At 45.2% G+C, this 25260-nt stretch overlaps 1 protein-coding gene across 1 annotated transcript; it reads left to right on the top strand.

The window, feature by feature from the left end:
• Nucleotides 1-25257, top strand: wu:fc21g02. Its single transcript, XM_061724428.1, has 14 exons — nucleotides 1-152; nucleotides 2722-2767; nucleotides 4915-5068; nucleotides 5143-5203; nucleotides 6354-6435; nucleotides 9939-10054; nucleotides 14304-14472; nucleotides 16118-16248; nucleotides 16391-16471; nucleotides 16826-16855; nucleotides 17334-17384; nucleotides 17465-17710; nucleotides 18822-18941; nucleotides 21512-25257. The coding sequence occupies exons 2-14, from the start codon at nucleotides 2722-2724 to the stop codon at nucleotides 21593-21595; spliced, it is 1371 nt and encodes a 456-aa protein (XP_061580412.1). The 5' UTR covers nucleotides 1-152; the 3' UTR covers nucleotides 21596-25257.
• Nucleotides 25258-25260: the final 3 nt, after the last annotated feature.

Genomic DNA, 25260 nt, shown 5'->3' on the forward strand with positions numbered 1-25260 from the left:
GGCAGCACGGTCCGTGAAGGCAGCACTCCTCCCGCTGCTCCTCCCAGGATCGCCCCGGTTCTGCTCGGACTGCTGTGCTCGGTGTGGTCCTCGGTCTGGTCCTCGGTCCGGTCCTCCAACAGGCTGCTGGAGCGCTATCCGTCCACGGGGAGGTGAGTGGACGCGGACCGCGCGGAGCCGCGTTTAGACACAAACACGCGTGTTTTTCTGTGTGTTTCGCGTTTGCGTGCGAGCACTCAGACTCTTGGGCGGCGCTGCATTTTTTTGTGTTTAGACCGGGGCTGCGGAGGGAGGGAGGGGGGGTACCGTTTATTAAACCCACTTGTAGCGAAAAACCAGGTCCCCGTGTGCGGGGAGGTAGTCGGGTGTGGAGAATGCAGGGATCTCTTTTAATTAATTAATTAATTTTTCCTCGCTGGACCACACCTCTCTGTAACAGTGCGCCTGCAGACTTCTCCTGTTCTCCTGGAGGCTGATTTATGGTTCCGCGTTACACCAACGCAGAGCCTACGCCGTAGGTTACGCGCACCGTACGGCGTAGGCTCTGCGTCGATTTAACGCGGAACCATAAATCAGCCTTTACAATGCACATTTCTGGCTGGTGGCAAACACAAGATAAAAGAGGAGAAGAAAGGCGTTTCCAACGTACACCGCCCTCGTAGCCGTTGAGATTAAAAGAAACCTACTCGAAACGCCGGCTTTGTGGAAACACGCCTTTATATAATGTCTCTAGACGAACCCTCTCTATGTTTATTTAATTATGTTTATTTCTGCTGCAAAGTCTGACATTTTAACGTGGTGAGTGGAGATGGACTCACTTTGGGAGCCAGACCCTAGTGGTCAGCAGAGGAACTGCACCGTCTCTCAGTCTCAGTTCCAGTCTGGAAATAAGGTTTCTTATTACAATTTGACTAATCATGCCCCACTCCCACTCCCACCCCCACCGTACCATGCCATTCCTTAAAGTCTCGAAAAAAATGTACACCACAGAGTTGGTGGAGCTCGGCCGCACCACTTTAAACTTTCAAAGAAATACAAACTTTTAGCTCACAATGAAGTCAGAGGTAAAAACTCATCACTGCAACACTTCAGGGAAAACCAGAAACAGAGAAAGGCAGGTCCATTTTAAACATGTTTTAATAAAGGGGGGTGAATTTTGAGCCCTTTGGTTCTCCGTAGCCCACCGCCTGGAGCCCAGGAGGCATTTAGGTCCCGACAGAAATAGCTGCGTCTTTATGTAGATCTCCCACTGCGCCTGACCTTTATGGTACTTTGTTGGTTTCCGTCTTTTGTAAACTGTCAGAGTGAAGGATTGTGGGTAGGTTTACTCACAATTACATTTAAATATATTCCAATGCTTCAAACCTGAAGGAATAAAATGTATTTGATACTTTTATGTTTTTATTTATTTTATTTTATTTATTTATTTACAGTGAATGACGACCACTTTATTCCACTAGAGTTGTTTTTATTTCTTATTCCAAGGGGGCGATACGTGAATGTTGTGATACACTGCCCCCCCAGTGGTAGGCATGGGGCGATATACGATATTATCGTATATCGCGATAAAAAACGGCCACGATAACGTTATCGTGGGGTACTGTAATTATCGCCACATTTTTTTTTTTTTTTTTTTTTTTGGTCACACAAGGCTACCAGCCAGGTAGAAGCCAGTGTTATTTTTTTTCATGTATTTTATTAATATTATTTATTATTATTATTATTTATTTAATATTTTTTCAGAGAGTAGTACAATCCGTGTGCATTTGACTACTGTGGCACTTTATTTTCACTCAATCTTTGTGTTGGCCATGCAGCTTTTGTTTTGTATACTACAGAGCAGTGCCTTTATTTTATTATTTTTCCAGAGAGCCGTACTAAGTAGCAGGCAGCCAGCCACTGTTAAAGTTTCAAAGAGTAATACAATCAGTGTGCATTTGGCTCTACTTTGTCACTTTATTTCTATTTGTCACTTATTTCTTTTGACTCTCAGGGAAGTATTTTCTTACAAAAAAAGAAAGTTCAAATAAGTACCGGTACCGGTACTATAGTTTACACTTTGTAATGCATAACATTTACAGTACACTATTTGTTCTCTACCTCAAGTGTCACTGTGTTGAGAATGATTTGAGAATAAATGTTCTGAAGGAACCAGTGGATCCACGGTTAGTGTTTTTCCTTGCATTTTAAGAATTTTATAAGCGACGCGCTAATATCGTGATAATATCGTAATCGTGATATTTTTGTCCACTAATATCGTGATATACTAATATCGTCCCATGCCTACCCAGTGGTCAGAAGTGGTCTTTCTTACATAGTAAATCTTTAACTTTCTGCCCAATATAACCCCGCTGAATTTTTGAGACTTTGACAAAGACAGGAAGTAGATTGAGAACAAAACTAAGAAGAGGAAAAAATGTCCATCCTCCAGTTGGCTTGTCTCCAAATACGTCAGGATGTCCTCTGTTCTGTTTTTAAGCCACATGTAGAACAGTTTAACCTCGTTTGAGCTAGCAACCGTCGTACTGGTCCCCGAGCCCCGAACCATTTCCATCCCAAAAGAAAACAGTGTGTACATAAATGTCAAAACGTATATTGCACAGACGAACGTAGCACCCTCGCGCTTCTACAAGAATGGGAAGTGATACCAGCAAATAACTCGTTGCTGATGCGATGTTCCTCTTTTCCTGCCTTGTAATGAACATTGTGCCTCCTCTGCAGATGACGTGGAGAGTGTTGATCCTGCTGGCTGCTGCTCTGACTGCAGGTGAGTGCCGTCTCTGCAGCTAACCGCCATCTTTGTTTTACGCCGGTGTCAACGGTGATTTCAGGGTTAAACATGTTTGCATAAAGGTGCATTTGACCCGGCATGGACGTAATTATCCCCGCTGACCGTCCTTCAATAAGAACATTCATTTTCATATTAAGAATAACGCTTTATGAATAAAACTTCTCGAAGCTAATCTGGAGGGATCCCCAGGAGTTTCCTGGTCAGCTGAGAGACAAATGGCGCTTTTCCACTAGTACTTACTCTGCTCTACTCATCTCAGCTCTACTCATCTCAGCTCTGCTCATCTCAACTTGGCCTGGTTTCTTTTCCATAACAATCCAGCTGGAGCAGAAGTAGGAGGGTTGGAGCGAAGCTGCTGTGACGTATTAGATTGTGTGATCTAAACGAAGGAGACAACACTAAAGGCCGAGATATGGTTCTGCGTCAAAACTGCGCCGTGCCTACGGCGTGTGGTTTTCGTCCACGCAGAGCACACGCCGTCACTGACGCCGTCACTGACGTGCACCTCCCGAAAATTGTAATTTTCTTCGTTTATATGTGATTTTTTTTTGTTTTGGTTTTTTGCACAATAGTTGTCCTTATCTCTTTGATTTACTGTGACCGGAAAAAGTCGGATAAACCATTCAGAAAAAGATCGCTAACTAGCGGGGGGTACTGCACCGCGACGAAATGGAGAGACGGAGAAGTCTGAAGGGTTCAGCACGGCGTCACGGCTGCGGCGTGTGCTCTGTGTTGGTGTGACGCAGAACCTTAATTCAGCCTTAAAGATGTAGAACCTGGAGGAGATGATAGATGTGCTGCTGGGTCTGTGACTTGTGTTCGATATCAAGTTAAAAAATGAGAGTGAGAGAAGCTTCAAGCAGCAACGCTTTTTTTTTTTGTTTGTTTGTCTCTGCGCTGCTGAAAAGTCAGCTGGAGCCGTGAGCAGCTATGAAGAGACAGAGCTCCTGGTAGATCTGGTCGTTCCTTATCTCCGTCTAGATCCCTTTTTTAATTCTCTCCTCAGCACCAGGTTTATGAACATCTGCACCTCAGAGTTGGATCATGAAACAGACATTTGCACTGTCATTGGCCCGGTTTTCCAGATCAGTTAAGTAGTTCTTAACAGCGAAAGACTTCTTTCAAACCATCTTAAGGAGCCTGTGAAAGAACTACTTAACTGTTAAGAACTACTTAACTGATCTGGGAAACCAGGCCATTGTTGGTTGAAGGAAATTAAGAAGAATCCGCAAGTCGCTCTTTCGTTGATGTCACCTCCTGACTCAGACGTCTGACTCCAAACCCTGCTCAGCTTAGAACCTCGGCAGAGTAGATACAGAAAAGTATCTACTCGGCACGTTAGACCCCTGGTAAAGGCGAGTCGAGTCGGGCTGAGTAGGTACTAGTGGAAAAGTGCCAAAAGTCCCTCACCAGACCTCACTGTGGAGGCTTCCAGGAGGCATCCTCTCCAGGGGCCCGAGCCGCCTCATCCGGCTCCTCTCGGTGGGAGGAGCAGCGGCTGCTCCGAGCCCCTCCCTCCCTCCCTCCCTCCCTCCCGAGCTGCTCACCCTTCTCTAAGGAAGAGGCCGGCCAGCCTACAGAGGAAGGTCATTTCCACCGCTTGTGTCCGCGATCTCGTTCCTTCGTCCTTACCTCGTGACAATAGGTGAGGGTAGGAATGTAGACCGACCGGTACATAAGCAACAGACTGATACAGAGTCTGCATCACTGTGGATGCCGCACCCACCCACCCTTCTTGTTAACAAGAGCCAGAGATACTGGAGCTCCCCCCGTTGGGACGGGATCTGACCCCCGAGTCGGAGGGGTTACTCCCCCTTTTTTAATGGAGGACTACGGTCTCAGATTTAGAGATAACACTGGCTGTAGAGGGACTGGACAGCCTTTATGAGGGATTCTGGCACCGTTACTCCCGGGGAAGAGAGACGCGGTTGGCTCTACACCCTGCTGACGGTGTAGAGGGAATTATTGCACCCCCTAGAGGCGGTCCCAGGGGATTACGCCTGTCAGGGATCCTGAGAAGACCCTGAGTCTGTTGTGCTTTGGTTGTAACTGGTAGTCGTGGCGTTCGTGTGTTGCCAGCATGTGACGTTCTCGTGGTTTTTCTCGTGCCTTCTTCTCTGCAGAGGCCTATTCTAACTACCATCATGACTACAGCGAACGTTTGGCCCACGGTCGCCAGCTGAAGATCACCCTGCACGAGAACACGGAAAAGATGGAGTTCATATCAGTTCACAATCCCACCAGTCGAGTCACGTACTGGGAGAGGTACAAGCACAGGTCAGTAACCGTCGTATGAAGAGATGAACATCCTATGAACATCCGCATCCTAAATGTGACTGTTGAACCTACAGCAGGCCGCTGAAGGGCAGGGTGTCCGGCACAGGCAGCAGCAGACGCTGGTACATCGACAAGGTAAGCTTCTTCTTCATTGTTTAGGTGAGAATACTCTGCTTAGGTTTCCGAGGTGGAGGTGCGTTTCAGCCGAACGTCGGGAGTAGACATGGGAATTGATACGATTTATCGACTGCTGGCTTACGCAAGTTACGCGAAATGCGTGATGACATCATTCTTTCATCTTTCATCATTTTCTTTCTTTCTTTCTTAGTTAATCAGTCCTGTCTCATGATATTATATTATAGTCTAATTTATCCATACTTGACGTATTGCAACATTGTTTGGGGCGCTTCTTATTCTTCGTACCTTACACAATTATTTTTAATTCAGAAAAGATTCTTGAGAATGATCTCATATTCTTCTCATCAAGCACCTTCTGCACCCTTATTTAGCGAATTTAAATTATTATCAATTTTTTCTATTAACAAGTTTCAAACATGCCTGTTTATGTTTAAGTTCATTCATTTCAAACAAGACATTCCAGGCACTTTTCATAATTTTTTTCTGTTATCATCAGATATTCATTCTTATTTAGTTAGAGGTGGGAAGAACTTTCATTTACCTCTTTGTCTTTTACCTCCAGTCACAAATCCTTTATCAGATTCCATGGCCCTCAACTCTGGAACTGTTTAGATAGATCTCTGAAGTTAGTGTCATCCTTAAAAATGTTTAGGACCAGCTTGGTGGGGTATCTTTTATCTAGGCTAAATTAATCAGGCTATTCTTACTGAAATGAAATTGCCATTTCATGGATATTTTTGTTTGTGTACTTATTGTATTTTTCTTTGTTTCTTTTACCTTTTCTTTTTCCCTTTCTATTCTTTTGCTATTGACTGATTTGTTTTGGTGATTTTGTATTGAGGGGAGGATTTTTTATAAGCCCTTCAGGCTTCTTTTCCTCTCCTGCACAAATTATTTGTCCTTGTATGATTAAAAAAAAATGATTGTGTTATCACTGTGCAAAAAAATAAAAAAAAATTCATGCTCACTGGAATCGTTTGGAAAAATATGCAAACGATTCCAAGGCATTGAAACACTGGGAACCGGTTCTGAACAAGAACCGGTTCTCGATTCCCATCCCGGCTCTGGAGCGGTTCCAGCCCCGTCAGAGACACGGCGATCCTCCCACCACCGAGCACTGACGGGGGGGGCTGCTTGTCGTTGACAGGTGACTTTCGACGACGAAGGAACCTACGTCCTGAAAGACACCTGGAACAGAGACATCTCCACGGTGAAGGTCGCAGTTATTCGTGAGTCAGTCAATTCTTTTATTCGTGTCAAAGGTTCATTATAAAACAAACATGGCAAATATACATTCCATACAAATACATTTGTAATCAAAACGAGGTTGATAAAGGGAACTGATCGGACACTGTATGTAAACATGAGAATTAAGTGTATAGAGATTAAATGTCCCATGACAATTATACAGTAATATAATACTAAAATAAATGGTAAATAAATGGTAAATGGCTTACACTTATATAGCGCTTTCCAGCTGTATTCCTACAGCCCCAAAGCGCTTTACACTGCAAACATTCACCCACACACGCACACATTCACACACCGGTCGTCGGCGGAGCTGCCATATACAACGGCGCTGGCCTGACAACCGGGAGCAACCGGGGGATTCAGTGTCTTGCCCAAGGACACTTTGGTGGACACAGGCGGAACTAGGGTTCGAACCACTGACCTTCAGGTTCATGGGCGAACGCTCTACCAACTGAGCCACCTTCCCCAAATAAGCTACAAACAATAATAAATAAATAAAATACTTGACATTTAAGTAAAATAATACAACAAAGTCCATCATACAAGGGATAAGTAAGGATATCAGTCTTCTAAATCAGTGGGAAAATGTCTTAACACTTAAAAGGAACCCTGGCTATTAAGACATGTAGTCCCTAATTAGCCACAATTGTTCTCTTATACTAAAATATGTTGTTAGAAACACATAAAATAGGGGCACGGTGGCGCAGCTGGTAGTGCAGCCGTCTCACAGCAAGAAGGTCCTGGGTTCGATTCCCGCCGGGGGACGCTGTGGGTGCTGAAGTGCGTGTTAGTTTCCCCATGACTTCAGTGCCCACACCCTGGGTGGGGTTGGCGAAAGGATCTTTCTGTGTGGAGTTTGTATGTTCTCCCCGTGTTCCCCTGGGTAGCTAATGGGAGCTACCCTCACAAAAACATGCACACAGTCCTGGGCTACACTGCCCCCTCTGGCCAACCGGGGCGCCAGATGGGGTGGGGAGGATCTGGCCGGAATAACGTGATCCTTCCACGTGGGGAGGATCTGGCCGGAATAACGTGATCCTTCCACGCGCTACGTTCGGCCGGAGAAGCCCCACCCTGTCTGGTGAAAAGATGCGGCCTGCTCACTCCTCAGGTTAAGGAGACCTGAGCTCAGTGCAGGGCCCTCCCGGGGTTGGTAGAGGATGGCAATGCACAGGACTGTCAGTAGGTAGGAGCACGGGGTGGTAAAAAAACCGGGATAAAAATATTAAAAAAAAAAAAAAAAAAAAGAAACACATAAAATAATCTAATTGCTTTAAAAATCTACAATGTTTATGGGCGCCATGTTTTACCTGCGCAATGCATTCTGGGGGCGATGACGTAGAGCGTTGGCTCTGGGAAGATAAGCCGCGTTAGTTTAACTGGGACAGGTATCTAAAACATAGATGAGCAGCATCTCCCGGCCGTGGAGGCTGACGAGGGAGCCCATAAGACATCTCGGTTCAGGCAAACTGGATCAAAGTTCTGTGATGCACGGGAGATCTGCAAAAATGATCAATGTCGTGCGCATCTTACCAGTGCACTAGGCTCCTGCGTAGCCTACGGCGTAGACGGCGTAGCCGGGGCTTTAGAGCCTGCAGCGCACCGCCATCCGCTCTCCGCTCTCGCCGCCGCCGGGATGGAGACGCCGGTGGGCAATATGAACGTTTGGGTGGGCATAGCCCACCCCTGCCCCCCCTAAAACCGGCCTCACTGCTGGGTGATGACAGACCAGAGGCTGAGGGGACTGGCCCGGGACTTTGACGAAACGGGAGGCGCAGACTTCGTGTCAAATAGGCAAGAACATCTTTATTTAATTTAATGACGCCAGATCTGGCTGGGGTTTTTATTGTAGCATCGGCTATCTGCTAGTTGAAACGTGTGGTCGGTTAGTCTATCTGAGTTTTATGGTGTTTTTGTAGTTCATGCTGTATGGTGCGGCACTTTTTTTTTTCTTTTACTTTTTTGTAGGTGCGCCGTCACCTTAATGTTCAGCTGTGTTTTGATCTGTGTTTCTGGTGCGCCGTCACCTGTTTAGCTGTGTTTTTATCTGTTTCTGGGTGTCAAAACAGTGTACGGGGGTTAGCAGGAGCCACCGTCTGACGTCACTACCCAGAATGTAAACAACAATGGCGACCTACGAGTTAAATTATATTTTCAAATTTTATAAAAACGAAGACATCATAAGGTTTTTTATATCACATTGTTATAATTGATACCAACATTTATCTTTTAAGACCTACATGTCTTAATAGCCAGGGTTCCTTTTAACACTTATTAGTTTTAAAGTTTTTAAATATAATCCAAATTCATTAAAAAAAAAAAACAAATTTGGGGGATGACTTTAAATATCTATTTTTATGAATAAAGAATTTGGCTAAACAGACGATTACATTACAACAGAGTTCATCACATTATTGTTCAGCGCGCAGGAGCAACCCGACGTCACCCTCGTTATCTGGACGTGTTAATCCGACTACGAGACTTCAAGTTCAGTCGGACTGAGTTTTTAAGACTAATGTAACAATTATTATCTGTTATATTTGTTTATCTTTCCAATCTTTGACCAGTGGAGATGTTTTTGAAGTCCTGTCAGTTAAAAACAAACTTATAACTATATATAAGTAACTAAAAGCAGGTCAGTGCATCTCCAGAACATGTCATCCATCTCGGGGATAAAGTTCACGTTGGGAAAGTGAAGGGAAAGCGCGGTAAACGGGATCAGACCAGGCCCTGGGGCATCCGTATACAAAAGGTGCATGTCGGTGCGTGTGAATGACGCCTGACTACAAGGTTTTATGTTGTCTCTTCTCAGCCGCCACCGCAGAGTTTGGCTCGATGAGGACGTGCACCAGCTAGAGTGCGTTGACCTTTTAAACACAGAAAGTCATAACGTAAATAAAGGGTTGGGCTGTTCAGCAGCTTCTGTTGTGCGTTCAAAAACTCGTTGGGTTTATTTATTCAGCACTTTTTAGCAAGAAGGCATTAAAACAAAGACGTGCAGTAAATCCAAGGGGAAATAGAAGACGGTACATGCCGGGGTGTAGTTGAGACAGTAAAAGTTAGAGTAACAGGAAATATTGAAATTAGAATATAAATAAATAAATAAATAGGAGTTTTAAACCTTTTTTTTTTTTTTTTTTTTTTCAATATTTTTTTGGGCTCTAGTGGCCCTTTATTCAAGCTGCAGATATGAAAGGGGTAGAGAGAGAGATTGGGGATGACATGCAGCAAAGGTGCGCAGGCCGGGATTGGAACCTGCGACTGCTGCAGGAGGACTGTAGCCTCTGTATATGAGCCGCTGCTTAACCCACTGCGCCACCGAGCGGCCCAGGAGTTTTAAACCTTAAAGGAAGTGAGGGGGTCAGCGCTGAGGCCTGGGAGAGCAGCGTTCTGGATCAGACCTGTGGAGACGCCGTTCCCACACACCCATGGCTTGAGTTTGCTCGTCTTCCCCTCCTAATCCCTCTCTTTTCTGTTCCAGTCAAACGTAACTACCAGAAGTACATCGCAGGAGAGAGTCTCTACATCCAGCTGGAGGGCCTCGAGTACACCCACGCCGAGCTCTCCTTCTCTGGGCCGGCTGGTAACTTTACACTGGTGAGATGAATTGGGTGTAGATGGAGTAGAGTGTGACGTGTCTTTAGCAGTGAGGATGATGATGGGATGTTGAGAGGCAGGTGTGGCCCCTCCTTCTGCAGTGATGCCTTGTTGGCAGAAACAGACTCCGCTCAACCTGACAGTGTTTCCTCTAGGAATTTTTTCAGCAGTGGGGGCATGCTTCCCGGGGGGGGCGGCGGCGGCGGCGGCGTAAATGTACGGCGTACACAAATGAACACTTGACAGCAAATGTAACTTTCAAAACCTATTTATTGGCTTTTATCACTGAACAATAAATAAATGTTACTTCAACTTCAACTCTAACCAGTTGAAAATGTAAAAAAATAAATAAAAACAATAAAATTAAATAAATAACATGTAAACATCAGCTAGATGAGGCTGTGTAGACTCAATGACAAAGTTTGCACCCAGGCTCAGAGCACTTAATTTTCCTGGGCTTTTTAAAGAAGAGCTCTAAGGCTCTGTTGTAGGGAAATTCTCCCAGAGGTGGCCCATTGATGCTTAGCAGCATACATGCTGCAAGATGATCCCCCTGCAGCCTGTTTCTCAAGTCAGTCTCACCTACAAATAGAAACAATAATGAAATTGTTTCTCTCAATTTCCTACACCCTAATCATTTAAAATTAAATTAAAATTAAAAAAAAAAATTAAAATCCCAAAATATCTGTACCGTTTCTGATTGGGTCGGCACTGCCCATCATTTTTAGACACAACAAAGAACGCATACCGCAAAAGTTGTGTCTCGGCGGAGGAACCCGGCGTCCCAGCAAAATGAGAAGAGAAAAAAAGAGTTGTTCCGAACAGCAGACAGTGCACACACTAAAGTCTGATTTATGGTTCCGCGTTACACCAACGCAGAGCCTACGGCGCAGGTTACGCGGCGACCCGCACCGTACGTGGAAATGCGGTCTTTTTTTTTGCTATTAAAACATGATTTGTAATGTGAATTACACACTTAAACTACAAATAATAGTTTTTGACGTGACATCAGATATTGCGCATGCTCTCTGCGAAAGGATGAGGCAAATCGGGTCGTAGCACTGCTTCAACTGTGCGATTCCTTCACGAGGAGCGACCAGGATTTCAAACACGCTTGATTTTCTTGGGTTGGCTAATAAGTCTACCTTTTCTCCGGTAATTCGCTGCCTTATTTCTTACAGCGACTTCTCCTCTTTTTTTTTTCTTACGACGACTCTGACCCAAACACCCCACTCCTTCCCTCCCCTCCCCTCCCCCCGCCGTTGCGCTAATCATCACACAGGCTGTGCTGTGAAGGTGGAGAAATGCGGTGATGGTGCATTTGCGACAAAAAAAAAAAAAATAATAATTATAATAAAAAAAAATTTCAGGCGTGGCGGCTATGATTTAGCAGTGGCGGGCCGCCACTGCTGAATGAATGTAGAGGAAACACTGCCTGATTAATCCTCCCAAAAATGGAAAACTGACAATCCTGACAGCGAGTTGGAAGACGGCCGGCCGACCTTTGTTACCGTGCTCTACTTTAAGAGTCATATTTAGATATAATTTACCTCAACTATACTGTGGTGCTAGTCTGGACAGGCGTTTTAGTTCGTTGATTAAAAAGAATGGGTTTGATTCCCAAGAGCTACACCAGCCCACGCAGAAGAAGCTGCCTGCAGGCGCCACGGAAACTCAATGAAGCATGTGATGTAGGCGGGAAAACAAGCAAGACTAGTTTCAACAAAACATCAAAATGTCAGCAGTGGAGTAGGAACAAGCTTTTACTTGTTGCATTTACTCATTGAAGTGTTTTTTGGGGAATCAACAATCGACCGGTTTGGTAAATGCTGTACTGCTGGAAGCAGCTAAGGGGCTAAGCTAAAGTCTCTAAAGAATCTCTAGCTTTGCTGTGATCCACCAGGATCCCCACTAGCGATTGGCTGCAACTATATTTCAAGCCATTTTCAGCGTTTTCACATCCTCCCAGGCTGGTCTGGAGCAGTCCAGGAGACCAGGGGCCTCATGTACAAACAAGTAAAAAACGTGCGTACACTACTTTCTACGCTCACGATGGGATGTTCAAAAAGTGATTTGAACGTGGAAAGTTGCGGTCTTTCACGCACACATTAAGTCTGGCGTACGCACTTTTCTGAGGTTTTGTCCGTTGGCGACACTCACTGGTGATGCAGTGAAGTGCAGAATATGAGGAAACGTGACGTCAACAATAAGTTTACAGCCACACGTGAAGGACACGACAGTCCCCACATCACCAGATAAGTTACACAAGAGTGAAGCTGCAACAATCTCACAATTAAACACATGAACATATAAAGGCAGCAGCTCAACAGTGAAACCTGTCGATCCCAACGGCAGCTTTGGCTCCGTTAGAGGAACCTGCTGATGATCAGATCATACCGACCTGCTGGTCCAGGACTAAGACTGGACCATCAGCTGGTTTAGGTACCAAGAGGATCCTCCTGGATCTCTGTCCTGAACTGGACCAGCTGCTCCGGTTCAGACCAACATGATGCTTTCAGCTGGAGCTGCTACAGGTCGGACATCTCTCAGTCGACATGACGACCGTATGGGATGACTACTGGAGATAAAAGCCAGATCCTTAAAACATCCCATAACTGTGTCTGGACAGAAAAACTAGAAGAAACTAGTACCGTTTTGCGGGGGGTTTGGGGTTTTGAGCTGCGGACTCATAAGGCGAGCATGAATCAATCTTTTTTTATAACGTTAAGATTGTGTCGTCCCCAAAGGTGGGAGCGGGATGAAACGATAACGGGGTTCACATTACGGCCTCAGGCTGGGAGCATGTGGCGGAAGCTCTTAGCTCTATAGCTAGCTAAATAACAGTCGTGTTGCATTTTGAGTTTGGGACTTTTCATAATTTATTTATTTACTTTTATTTATTTAATTTTAGTTGTTAAATTTCTGGAAAAGAAAAAAGTCAAGTCATACATGAGAGAAACTATTCAGTTTGTGGCTAAATATTTTTACTTGTATGAAACTGAAGATGCATAATGCAAACCTGACCTTTACTTTTAGTTCAGTTTGTGGAAAATGGTTGGCCTGGCTTTCTCTTTAAAACTTAAACAGTTATAAAGCATTACAAACTGTAACAATAGGGCAAACGCAAATGCAGAGCTCATCCGCATCCCTCTTTTCAAAGCAAACTGGGACGGTTTAGTAAAGACGGGAGGGGATGTTTTCTCCTCGCACGACGCGCACGGCTCTCCGGAGAGCCGAGGAGCCGCTCAGTGCGACACGCGTCCGCGTGCAGCCGAGCCTTTCTCTTCCAGAGCTGAGAAACGTCACCTAGTGTTGCTTAAATGTGGCCACATGAAATCATTCACTATCATCAAAACAAAGTCAAACAAGACTATATGACGTCATATTTCTAAAAGTAAGTGAACGTGATGCAAAGTAAAGGAGGAGAGGATGAAACATTGCAGTCCCTACACCTACAATAGTCTTAATATAAAGGTGCTGTAAGGGCCCTCCTGCTCAGAGCAGCTCATCCTGGTAAAACCAGGACCAGAACATTACTTAGCAGATGTTCTTCAGACGGGGAGTCGGAGAGATGCAACGTGCATTTTCTGTTTTGAAATGACGCTTTTTATGTTTGTGCCACTCACTGCTTAGTAACTGTTTAATAAATACAGTTTTGATAAATTTGACTTAGTTTTGATTTCCCCTTTTTGCATGAAACGTCTGGGGTGATTGTAGGCATCAAAGTGTTAATTCAAGGCTAAGGCAAAATATCGAGATATATATTGTGTATCGTAACTCTTCACGGAAAGCAACACAAAACAAGGAACGATACCCATAATGCAATACGGTCAACACAACTACATCACATGACTCCGTTGTCTTTTACAGCTTAAATCAGGAGGAAATGTCGCCGAATAAATTATTTTTCTCAGACTCAACTTCTGACAGGAGTGTCTCCTCCATTTTGTTTCACTTGGTTTGCAAGTTTTTTGTTAGGATGAGCAGTTTTTAATGGATATTTATCCTCATCATCCTATTCAAATTGATCTACTTGAGGGAGGATGTTCAAATGAAATGTACGTGGAGTTGGGGCGTATGCACAGTTTTAAACATCTGAATTTCCACGCAAGGATTCACGATGCAATCCACGCACTCTTTGTACATGAGGCCCCAGGCGTGTCCAGGCCACCCCAGAACCGGGTGTGGAGGCCGTCAAATGCAGCACTTGGTGCTTCAAGGTTGGATTCTGACGGTTGGTCTCCCACAGGTCCGTGATGGTGCTCCGGTGGCCCAGGACCTTCCAGAGTACTGGGATCGGGTTAAGGTCCACTCCTCGAACATTGAGATCGTGCACGTGAACACCAGCGATGAAGGACGTTACATCCTGAAGGACAACAAGAACAGAGTTGTATCTCTAACCAGGATGGACCTGACAGGTGGGTCGCTGTTGGACACGTGCCACAAAGTTCAACGTCGTTGATGTTTTGTAGCAAAATGAAGTTTTAAGATGTTTTCATGCAGGAATATTGTTATCCAAATTTGTAGATATGTAATCAACACGGAGACATTAATTATTCCTTTTAAGTTCTTTTGAGTTTTCTTCTTTTTTTTTGCCATTTTATAAAAAAGTGCAACTGCTGCGCCAGATTACGTCAAAGAATACAATATAAACATACTTATTTGTGAAAATTGTCAGTTGACAGTAAATATATTTACGTGGTGCAAACGTGGAGCCACCGCCGAGTGGTCAGTAAAGGAACTGCAGCTGTTCCTGCCTGGAAGTGATGACGCTGGCGCTCAATGACGGTTGTAATGTTGTAATGATTTAAATTTAAATTCATCGTTCTTCAGTCGGTACCTACAATGATGACATTTCCTCTAAGATACTATGAAGTAATTCGGACGTTATTACATTTTGTCATACAGGCACTTACTGATTAAAAACTAACTCATTCTAACACCTAACTAAAGATGACAATTATATTAAACGGCTACGCGAATGTGAACTGACTTTATCTCGACTCAGCTTTAAATAAAGTGGACATAATCTGATTCAGAGATCTCAGGATCAGGTGGACACATCTTTACATTTTCTTTGTCTTTAAAGAGGCTTTAAGAACAACATTAAAGCTGCAAGCAGCGATGAACGGGCCCTCGCACCCTTGTGCACGTTCAGGCGTGCTGCAGTGGAAGCTTGTATGACTTGCATGTAGAAGTCTTCATGCCTGGACCTTTAGCGGATGACACCAGCCACGACTCTCTATATCAAACCATTCAAAAGTTATGGCAGAAAGTAGGAACTATCAGATATCGACCAATCAGTGAAGGCGCAGGGCTAGTTTGCAGCAATTATGTTCAAGGACTCAAAACCATGTCCGATGACACCACCCACGACTCTTTATCACAACCCGTTCAAAAGTTATGGCAGAAAGTAGGAACTATCAAATCTATCTAACTATCAATGGACCAATCAGATGAAGGGGGGTCGCACTTTTTGGCGTCTAGCGTTGCCACGGTAACGCTTTTGAAAGAGAAAAGTAATGCGCGTCGTCGCAGGATGTAGACGCACATTTTGATGTATAACACATCTGGGTGCATGTTACAGTTCGGGCAGTATTAACGGTCGAAGAAGTGGCATAAATTGCGCCAAAATTACACGATTAATTCAAAATGGCCGACTTCCTGTTCGGTTTCGGCCATGGCGCCAGGAGACTTTTCTTTAAGTTACGACATGATACAGGTGTGTACCGATTTTCGTGCATGTACATCAAACCGTATTGTGGGGCTTGAGGCACAAAGTTTTCTAGGGGGCGCTGTTGAGCCATTTTGCCATTAATGCAAACCATTAAATATCACATTTTTCGCCAGGCCTGGCTTGCGTGCAAAATTTGGTGACTTTTGGGGCACGTATAGGGGGGCAAAAAGGCCCTCCTTTCTTCGGAGAAAGAAAGAAAGAAAGAGAGAAAGAAAAAGATACAATAGGGCCTGGGCCTTGGCACTGTAAGTGCTCTGGCCCTAATTAAGTGTCAGATTGCTTGGTTAACAGTTTTACAGATGACATGATGTCTTTCTCCGCTACAGACCACCATGAGTACGAATCTGCCAACCCTCTCATGGCTCTGCTCTTGCTGCTGGGCATCCCCGCCGGGATCTGCTGCTGCTGTCGAAAGAAGATTTTCAAAAAGAAAGCCGCCACGGCTACAACGGTGCAGGTACAGTAGAAACACTGAAAACTGGTGTTCCTGTTGGATGCTACGTTTTCCCCGGGTTCACAAGGGTTTCTGACTCCTCGTCCACCATCGTATTTCTGGTGCAGATGAGTTGGTTTCTGAGTTCTTGCTTTTGATTCTCCAGACTTCTGCAGAAATAGTCCACACTCCTCCTGCGGGTCCTGCTGGACCATGTCCTTCCTACGCTTCTGGACAACCAGGAGAGGTGAGACTGGACTGATCATGTTTAAGTCACAGCAGGAGGAAACCACCAATCATCTGAGCATCCACGGAGCAGAGTCTGCTCTCACTCATAAATAAATATGTCAAGAAACTGCTCATTTATATGTAAAAGGTTTCTTTTAATTTTAAATCTGATAAAACTAAAAGGGTATTTGATATTTGATGGCTTGCGACACTGCTGTATGTGCAATAGAAGCTTCCCGGCATCTAAAGCGTGGTTTATTTTTTACTATTTTAACATGAAAACTATCCTGAACATCTCACCTTACATCAAAAAGGGAAGAAAAGTCTTTGATTTGTCCTGCTTAAACTACAGATGCCTTTTTTCTGTTCCCAGGTGCACTACTATGGTCCGAGCGCTAACACGGTATGTACGATATTTGACACAACCACACAGAGGGTGGGATCCCCTCGTGAAAGCAAAACATGAACGATGTTTAACTGTTTGTTACATCCTCAGACTCAGTAACGTTCCCCAGTGTTTATTTTAGATTCCCGGAAACGTTTTCGGGAACATTTCAAGGAAAAACATCCCAATTTTGAAACTTTCCGCCAGAAGTAATAGGAATATTATGGAAATTTGTGGGGATTGATTTGGGATTTTTGGGCAGTTTAACATTTACAAACATGATAAATGTAAATGCACGCAGATTCCAGGACCAAGTTTGGGTCGTTCACTAGACTTCAACTCCTGTCGCTCTGAACAGCGATACACCAAACGAGCTAAAGCTGCTTGGCTACAACAAAGAAATAACCTACCAAACCCTAATTTCCTTAATTGTTGTGCTCAGTCTAGTTTGATATATGAGTCTTTTCCTGAATGAGGTTTGTGTTTTCTTGTTCAGGGTCCGATGGTCCACCCTCCCCCTGCAAGTGCCGGCCCCCCACCCTCTCCGGTGAGTACTTCACCCCAGTATGTAGTTAGTTGAGTTTTTCTTGTTTCTACATATTTACTGATCTAACTCTTCGTCCACAGGGTTTTAACCCAGCTTACCCTCCTCAGAACCCATCCTACCCTCCTCAGAACCCATCCTTCCCCCCTCAGAACCCATCCTTCCCCCCTCAGAACCCATCCTTCCCCCCTCAGAACCCATCCTTCCCCCCTCAGAACCCATCCTTCCCCCCTCAGAACCCAGCGTACCCTCCTCCTGGATCGGCTCCAGATCCACAGTGGGGCTACGCACCCCCGAGCCAGTACCCGCCGGCACCTGTGGCTCCAATGGTAGGAAAACTGTGATTGTGTTCAGGGTTCTTTATACAGCTCACAGTGATGAACATTCAACTCAGGAAGTCAACATTTATCAGGAATGTGCTACCAGATGTCAGGTCTCTTGGTAGTCTTAGCTTTTAGCTTTGAAACCAGAAGAGAGCAGCCCCGTAGCCGAAGGCTCTGCCTCCCATCCTGCATTTGGGGACTCGGGGAAGATATGACCGCGGCCTGAGAGTCAAGCGCTCCGATGGGATGTGAGGGATAACTCCCCGCCCCCTAGACTGCACGAACCCAGAAAGTCTGATAACAGTATTTTCCACACCATAAGGCGTACATTCAATAAATGGCCTATTTTAAAACTCTCCTAAGAATATATCCGTATATTCTCCTACGGAATATACGGTAAGATACTGAACTATAGTGGCTGGGGTTGAGTTACGCATCTACCTGATGGAGCTACAGGATATGCTACTAAATGCTGCAGGAAATTCAAAAAACAAAACAAAAAAACAAGAAGAAAAGTACTTTAATTTATTAACAAAATAAAAACCAGCTTTCTGAAAACTTTGTTCACTCCCCAGACAAACACAGAGGGGAACTTTTCCACTTAATTCCCGAATCCCTCGAAATCTTCTTCTGTGTCCGAATGGGACAGCTGGGCGAGTGCAGCATCCAATGGTCCCGGCTCCGTCTCGTCACAGTCGCCATGAAGCGAGTCAGCGTCGCTACTGTTGTCTTCAACGTCTGTGACGTTTCCTGATGTTTTTAGCGCAGTTACTTCGGCGACACCAACTACAGTACCCACAATCCCCCTGACTACTGTAACAGAAATTACCATAATGATCATATATAAGGCGCACTGCCGGTTTTTGAGAAAATTAAAGGCTTTTAGGTGCACCTTATAGTGCGGAAAATACGGTAAACAAGTGAAGAGAACGGACCAGAAACACAAGAGCGCAGGTTTAACACAAACGAGGATGAGGATCGGTTAATCAGAGATGAGGATCAAGGAGGAGCTTGGTGTTCCTCACTTCTTCTGGGTTTTTGTTCAGGACAGAAAGACACAGGTGAAGTCTGAGGTTATATTAACATCATTTCTGTGTGTGTGTGTGTGTGTGTGTAGGCCTATGCTCCAGCTGGTGTCATGTACAGCGCTCCTCCACCTGGTGCTGAACCGGTTTTGCAGGCGAACGTGCAAAATGTGGCTTCACCTGGTGATCCCCTGCTGACAGCTGCCCCACAGGTACACACACACACACCTACCTACCTACCTTGCTGCCACCGCTGATCCAGACTGATGTTCCCTTTAAGTTTTTGGTTCCTGAAACTCCTCTGCTGCCACATTTGACTCATAAATTCTGTCAGTTATTAAAAACTGTATTAGGACCACAGACTGTATAAAGAAAATCGGACAAATCCTGTGTGGCGACACCCACAGGTTCGCTGAGGCCTCTTTTTCAGAGTTGATGCTAGACTGACGGGAGTCGACTAGACCCAAACCAGATGAATCCAAACTAGGGATGCAAATTATCGATTATTTCATTAATTGACAGTTGATAACCTTATCGATCGATCATCGATTAGTTGATAAGCGGCGTTTTTCCCCCATCTGAGATACAAACATAATTTTTTTTGCTTATATAAAATACAAAGGACATTTTAATGTATTCCTTAATCAAATATTTATTTGATACAAAAGTAACAAAAAGACATTTTTGTACCACAAGGAATATAATATAAAGTGCACTTCAAGGCTATTAGTAGTAGCAGCAGCCATAATAGGGTCATTTGTGTCAAGCAAATTTTAAGTTCTAGTTACGTTTTAAGTTAGAGTTTTGGCTGTGTTCAAAATAAAGTTATGAGACCTGCTGTATTGGAGCACATTTTCTTTTAGTTAAAACTGTAGCGGGGACGGATGTTTAGAGAAACCTATTTATGTACCGGGTGAAGGCTGATTTATGGTTCCGCGTTACAACGACGCAGAGCCTACGCCGTAGGCTACGGCGTAGGCTCTGCGTCGATTTAAGGCGGAACCTTCAGGCTTTAGGGGAACATATCGGAGAACAACCAGAAGAATATAGAGTGGATTAAAAATAAAAGTTAAGCACTGAGCTACATGTGTCTCCCGTCTGGGCCATTGCAGACTCATTGCCTAAGCATGATGTTACTAAAACCAAACATATCCGCCGTCTCTTTCTAACTTTATGTGCGCGGCGCAGCGCGTTGTGTCGCATTAAATGTGGTCCGGGCGTAATACCAGCTGGTGAAATTAAACGGAGAAAAAAATAAAAAATAGATTAATTGTAATCGTTAATTTTAATCGGGTAATTTCATAACGGCAATTAATCGAAAATCGATTAATTTTTAACATCCCTAATCCAAACGGGTGGAACGAACACCCACCCACCTCACCCCAGTAACCACTCGACTGCTGGATCAGCTCCTCTCATACCATGCGGACTAACGTCCCCATCACTGCAGGATCTGCAGTGATCCGGACTCTGAGGACAGACAGACAGAGCAAAACTGTTTACGGACTGATCTTCGTAGGGTCGGCACCGCTCTGCATCCGGAGGAGCCAGCTGAGGCGGTTCAGGTTTCCTGTTAGGATGGTCCCTGGTGGTGTTTCAGGCATGTCCAACCAGGAGATCACCCTTAAGGTAGATCCAGCACACGTTGGAGAGATTATATTGGCGCTTTTCCACTAGTACCGACTCAGCCCGACTCGCCTCAGTTTGGCGCTTTCCTACTAGTGGTCTAATGTGCAGAGTAGATACTTTTTCTGTATCTATTCTGCCGAGGTTCTAAGGGCTGAGTCGGCCTGTATCTGACGTCATCACAATACAGGCCACCGATTGATCGGGGGGCGGGGCCGTCAGACGTTTGAATCTGGAGGCGGAAATCAGCGAAAGAGCAACTCGCGGCTTCTTGTTCATTTTATTCGACAGGCAATGGCAGCGCAAAAGTCTGTTTAATGATCCAACTCTGAGGTGCAGATGTTCATAAACCTGGTGCTGAGGAGAGAATTAAAAAGGGATCTAGACGGGCGATAAGGAACGACCAGATCCACCAGGAGCTCTGTCTCTTCATAGCTGCTCACGGCTTCAGCTGACTCTTCAGCAGCGTTGCCGCTTGAAGCTTCTTTCACTCTCATTTTTTTAACTTGATATTGAACACAAGCCACAGACCCAGCAGCACATCTATCATCTCATCCATGTTCTACATCTTTAGTTTCTTCTTCGTTTAGATCACACAATCAAATACGTCATAGCAGCTTCACTCCAACCTCCTACTTCTGCTCCAGATGCTGAATTGTTATGGAAGATAAACTAGGCTGAGTTGAGTTGAGTCGAGCCGAGCTGAGATGAGTAGAACCGAGTAGGTACTAGCGCCATATGTCTCAGCTGGGCCTGGGGACGCCTCGGTAGGGAGGAGGGGTCTGGGCATCTCTGCTTAGGATGCTTATTCTAGCAGATGTTGCTACTGAAATGACATCTGAAACAAAGACAGCAGGACCTCCTTTAGACCTATTGTCAGATGCTAACCTTTAGCTGGTCCAGTCCAACCCAGAACCAGCCCGACAAGGAGCCCTCTCAGCTCTTCACATTGCCAACGAGATGATGGATAGATGTTTTATTTGTCACTCAAAAACAACCAAAAGGTTACCAGTGTTCATTAAAGCTAAATCAGACCAGGGTTGGAGGTGCGGCAGGACCGTTCATGCCGAGGTCCTCAGGTCTGAAAACAGATACGTGCAGATGACGCAGGATTCGGACGGTTCTTGTATTGATCACGTATCTATCTCACATCCAGGGTGAAGCTGCTCCTGTCCTGAACTCTGATGGGGCTGTCAAGTTCCAGATCGACACCGCGAAGGACAACGTCAACTTCCTGTAGAGACGCCCGTTCCCGGAGCGGCCCCCTCGTCGTGTTTTCATCGTTTCGCCGCGGGTGTCTCTCCTTCCGCCGGGGGATCCAGCTCACGGACATTAGCGAACATCATTTGGACATATTTGGTTCTTTGCTGCCTTTCCTCATCCCGAGCCGCACCGTGCTGCTCGGCCCGTTGGCGTTTAGGACTTAAGTTCTCATTGGAGGTTCTTGGAGATTTTTAGTTCAGAACTTTTAAAACTTTTGAGGTCCACGGGCTGAGTTCTCATGAGAGATTGGTTATGTTAAAAATGACGTCCAGTTGTTCACGTACACTCAATATTTTACTATTTCGAGGCATAACTTGCGTTCAAAACAACAGCTTTTTCCTCCCACGGTAAAAGGAAAGTACCGTGCTGGAGTACTACAGTACTCGGAGGGTAACTCTGGATAGATCACACCATCAATGTTTGGTGATGTTGCAAATTTCAATCCAGGGCACAGTCTAGTTAAATTCAATTAAGTTCAATATAACACTTAAATTCAATTAGGATTCCTGCATATGTAATCTTATTAGGTATATTATTATTCACGAGGTGCCACTTTGTGAGGAAACCAACGAAACGCATCTTATCACTTCGTCGGATCCCCTTGGCGCGGTTCAGAGTAGCGTTACATCATATTAACCGAGTTGCAGTAGTAACACTAGTTTCCCAGGCACGTGCAAAAGGTAGCCCCGCCTCTTTTAATCCAAAAGCCTTTTTTGTATGTGTAAACATCATAATATCATAGTGAACTGTTTTCACCGTGCCATTGTTTACTTATTTTTTTTAATTAGTCATGTGGACAATACCAAGTTCCCCTCGGTGCTCCAGTTAAAAGGATTTAAGAGGGTAAGCTGCAGCCAAGTCATAGATAGATAGATAGATAGATAGATAGATAGATAGATAGATAGATAGATAGATAGATAGATGGATAACCTTGTTTTAGATCATTGAGGTTGTCAGGCTTTTCTCTCCTCTGCTCTCCTCTTTCTTTCTTGCTGTAGATCAGATGTGTTTAGGTTCTATATCCTGTCGCGTGAATCTCAAGTGGTTTCTAGCTGTCAGAGAATATGGCTTCACATTTGCCTCTGAAAAGCAAGGGTCCCGGGACAGATCTCTGGGGCACACCGATGGTAACTCTAAACATAGCACATTCTACCAGGACTGATAAATGAGTGCTCCAGAAAACCAGCTTTTATAAAAACCTGCACAGCCGCTGCAGATCGATTCATCAAGGGCTGATGGCGAGCAGGACCTGGCTGCAGCGTACGCTCTTAACTCCTACAGGAGCAGCACGGTGGTACGTAGTACTGCCCCTGTTTCAAATGGGTGACATGGTGAAAAGCCTGAAGTCGTGTTCGCTCGATACGAAAATACACTACAATCTGGTGATTTTACACAAAAAAGACAAAGAAAAACTACAAAACTTTTCACATGACTGTATAAAGAGGAACAATATTGGTCGACTCCACCGACGCAATCCCAGAGAAGTGTTTAGTGACCACGAGCGTCGTTTTGTTATTTCAGAAAAGTTACACGTCACTCTTGTGGCACTGAAGCGAAGTGAATGCTTTGTGGTATAATCATCTGCTGACAGGGGAAAATGTCCACATAAACAAACGAGCTCAACACTGCCGCCGTTCCTGTTTGTCTAAAGTCGAGGAGGAAACCTTTTGGCAGCTTCGCCCCTTTCATCTCGTCCTCTTTTCCGTTTTCCTCCGTCTGCTGTAATCAGCCGCCGTCGGTTGTCTCTTCATCTCCAGAGGAAGCTCGTTTTCTGAGCTGAAAGCAGGCAGGCGTTTTTACTTTCCAGGCACTTCCTTTAGCAACCACTACAGGTCGTTCTTCCAGCATAATAACTGCACAAATGAATAATCATTGAGGACAGTCTCACCTGTAGACTGTGTAAGAACAACTGGACAACCTACCTCTACGATGAAGAATGGTTTACTCGTATGTTACAAGTGGGGGGACCAAACAGGCCGCCTGGAACACGCACACCTTATGTTACTCAGTTGGCCTTTAGCCTTTGATGCCAATTATTATCACGTTAACCTGTCCAAACATCCTCATTTCAAGTCTCACTAGCGAAATGATATCCAGAACAAGTACTGCCAGACCTGATAAGAGGACTAGCAGAGCCCCGCTGGTACTGGCTCACTCGGCCTGTCGCTAGCGGGGTCAGACGCTACCGCCCTGAAACGCCGATGTGTTCAAGCTGGATGTTGGCTTGTCGGTGCTCGGTCCTGCTCCTCTTGAGGTCACAGATCACGTCAGATGTCTGCCTTAAAGCCTCTCAGGTGACTTCGTTCGTCTGTAGCTCATATCACAAATGCCTTTCTCTGCCAGCAACGAACTACATTAAATCTCATTCGTGGACCTGGCCGTGACCTTGATTGTAGGCCACTTCCCGTTGCTATTGTTTGTACATCCTCTCTCACTGGACACTTTTTTAGATTAGTTCTGGTTTGGACTCACTTTAGGAAACGGCCTTAATACACTCAAGGTGCTGGAGACGTTCCTCAGAGATCACAGTCCGTACCGACATGCGGCATCACGCAGATGCTGCAGCCTTCTCAGCTGCACGTCCACGACGACAGTCTCCTCCTCCAGCTCACCCCAAAGACGCTCATTTTACCACAGTGACCTCATCGTTCAGGGATGGAGAGGCCTTAAGCGTGCACCACGGTACCACCTCCACCAGCCTGAGCCGGTGATGCGAGGCGGGATGGGTCCGTGATTTTCAGGCTGGCAGGAGGGGCACCATGTTGCGTCATGTCGATGACTGGCGTTCTTTCTGGCCATGTTTCCACCGCCTCGAATCGGCCTGGTCGTTCTCTGACCTCGGGGCGTTTTTCAGGTGGTTCTATGTCGAACACCGAGCGTCTCTCTAGCCATTCGATACCTGCTTTGAGCCTCAGCGGTGAGCTGCTGCTGCCGTCTGATTGGCTGACAACATATTTACGCCAACACATTGAATAAAGAATAACTAACGAAGTGACCGCTTAGAACGCAGAGAAGTTCAATTAAACTCAAACCACGTCATAAAAGTAATCGGAGATCTGGACATGGTTTTCGACCCCCCCCGTCTGTCCTGAACACGCACAAAGCGACCTCTCCTCCGACGCGTCCGTCTTTCCGCCTGCGCTCTGGTTCTGGGCAGCGGGGCGTTACACAGTCACTTCTGGGTTATTTAATAGAAGTGACCCCCCCCCAACCAGAAGCTGCAGGTTTGCTTTCATTGATATATCAGTTCTTCTCTTCTGAGCTGCTCGTGGCGGGTTGCTACACTTTATGCCACCTCTCCTCCATCTTTGTCTGCTCATATTTCTACGTAAAGTTAACTCGTGTTTTAATGTTCCTTACATGTGTCTGTATTTGATGTAGACTCATATGTGCATGACGGTATTCAGAATACTTGATAGTTGTTTTCTTTCACTACTTCTTTGTGAGTATAACCGATCCAGTTCAGTGAAGTACCACAGTAACTGTATAGTTTGTCTTCACTTCTGTGAACTTGGCGCTGTCGTTCCACATCCATCTCTCACTCACCTGCTACCTCCTTGTTCAGGGTTGGGTTTCTGTACATGTGACTAAAGTGAAGCTTTGTGATGAAGCTGTATATTAAAGGATGGTAACAACGTGCAC

This window comes from Cololabis saira, chromosome 1, assembly GCF_033807715.1.
Source record: "Cololabis saira isolate AMF1-May2022 chromosome 1, fColSai1.1, whole genome shotgun sequence".
Classification (NCBI taxonomy): Eukaryota; Metazoa; Chordata; class Actinopteri; order Beloniformes; family Belonidae; genus Cololabis; species Cololabis saira.

Bases quoted from the DNA above. Each gene is read 5' to 3' on its own strand.
- wu:fc21g02 (XM_061724428.1), top strand. From the start codon at position 2,722: ATGACGTGGAGAGTGTTGATCCTGCTGGCTGCTGCTCTGACTGCAG. The intron at 5,204-6,353 runs GTAAGCTTCTTC...TGTCGTTGACAG, and splicing joins GACGCTGGTACATCGACAAG to GTGACTTTCGACGACGAAGG. The intron at 17,711-18,821 runs GTAGGAAAACTG...GTGTGTGTGTAG, and splicing joins CGGCACCTGTGGCTCCAATG to GCCTATGCTCCAGCTGGTGT.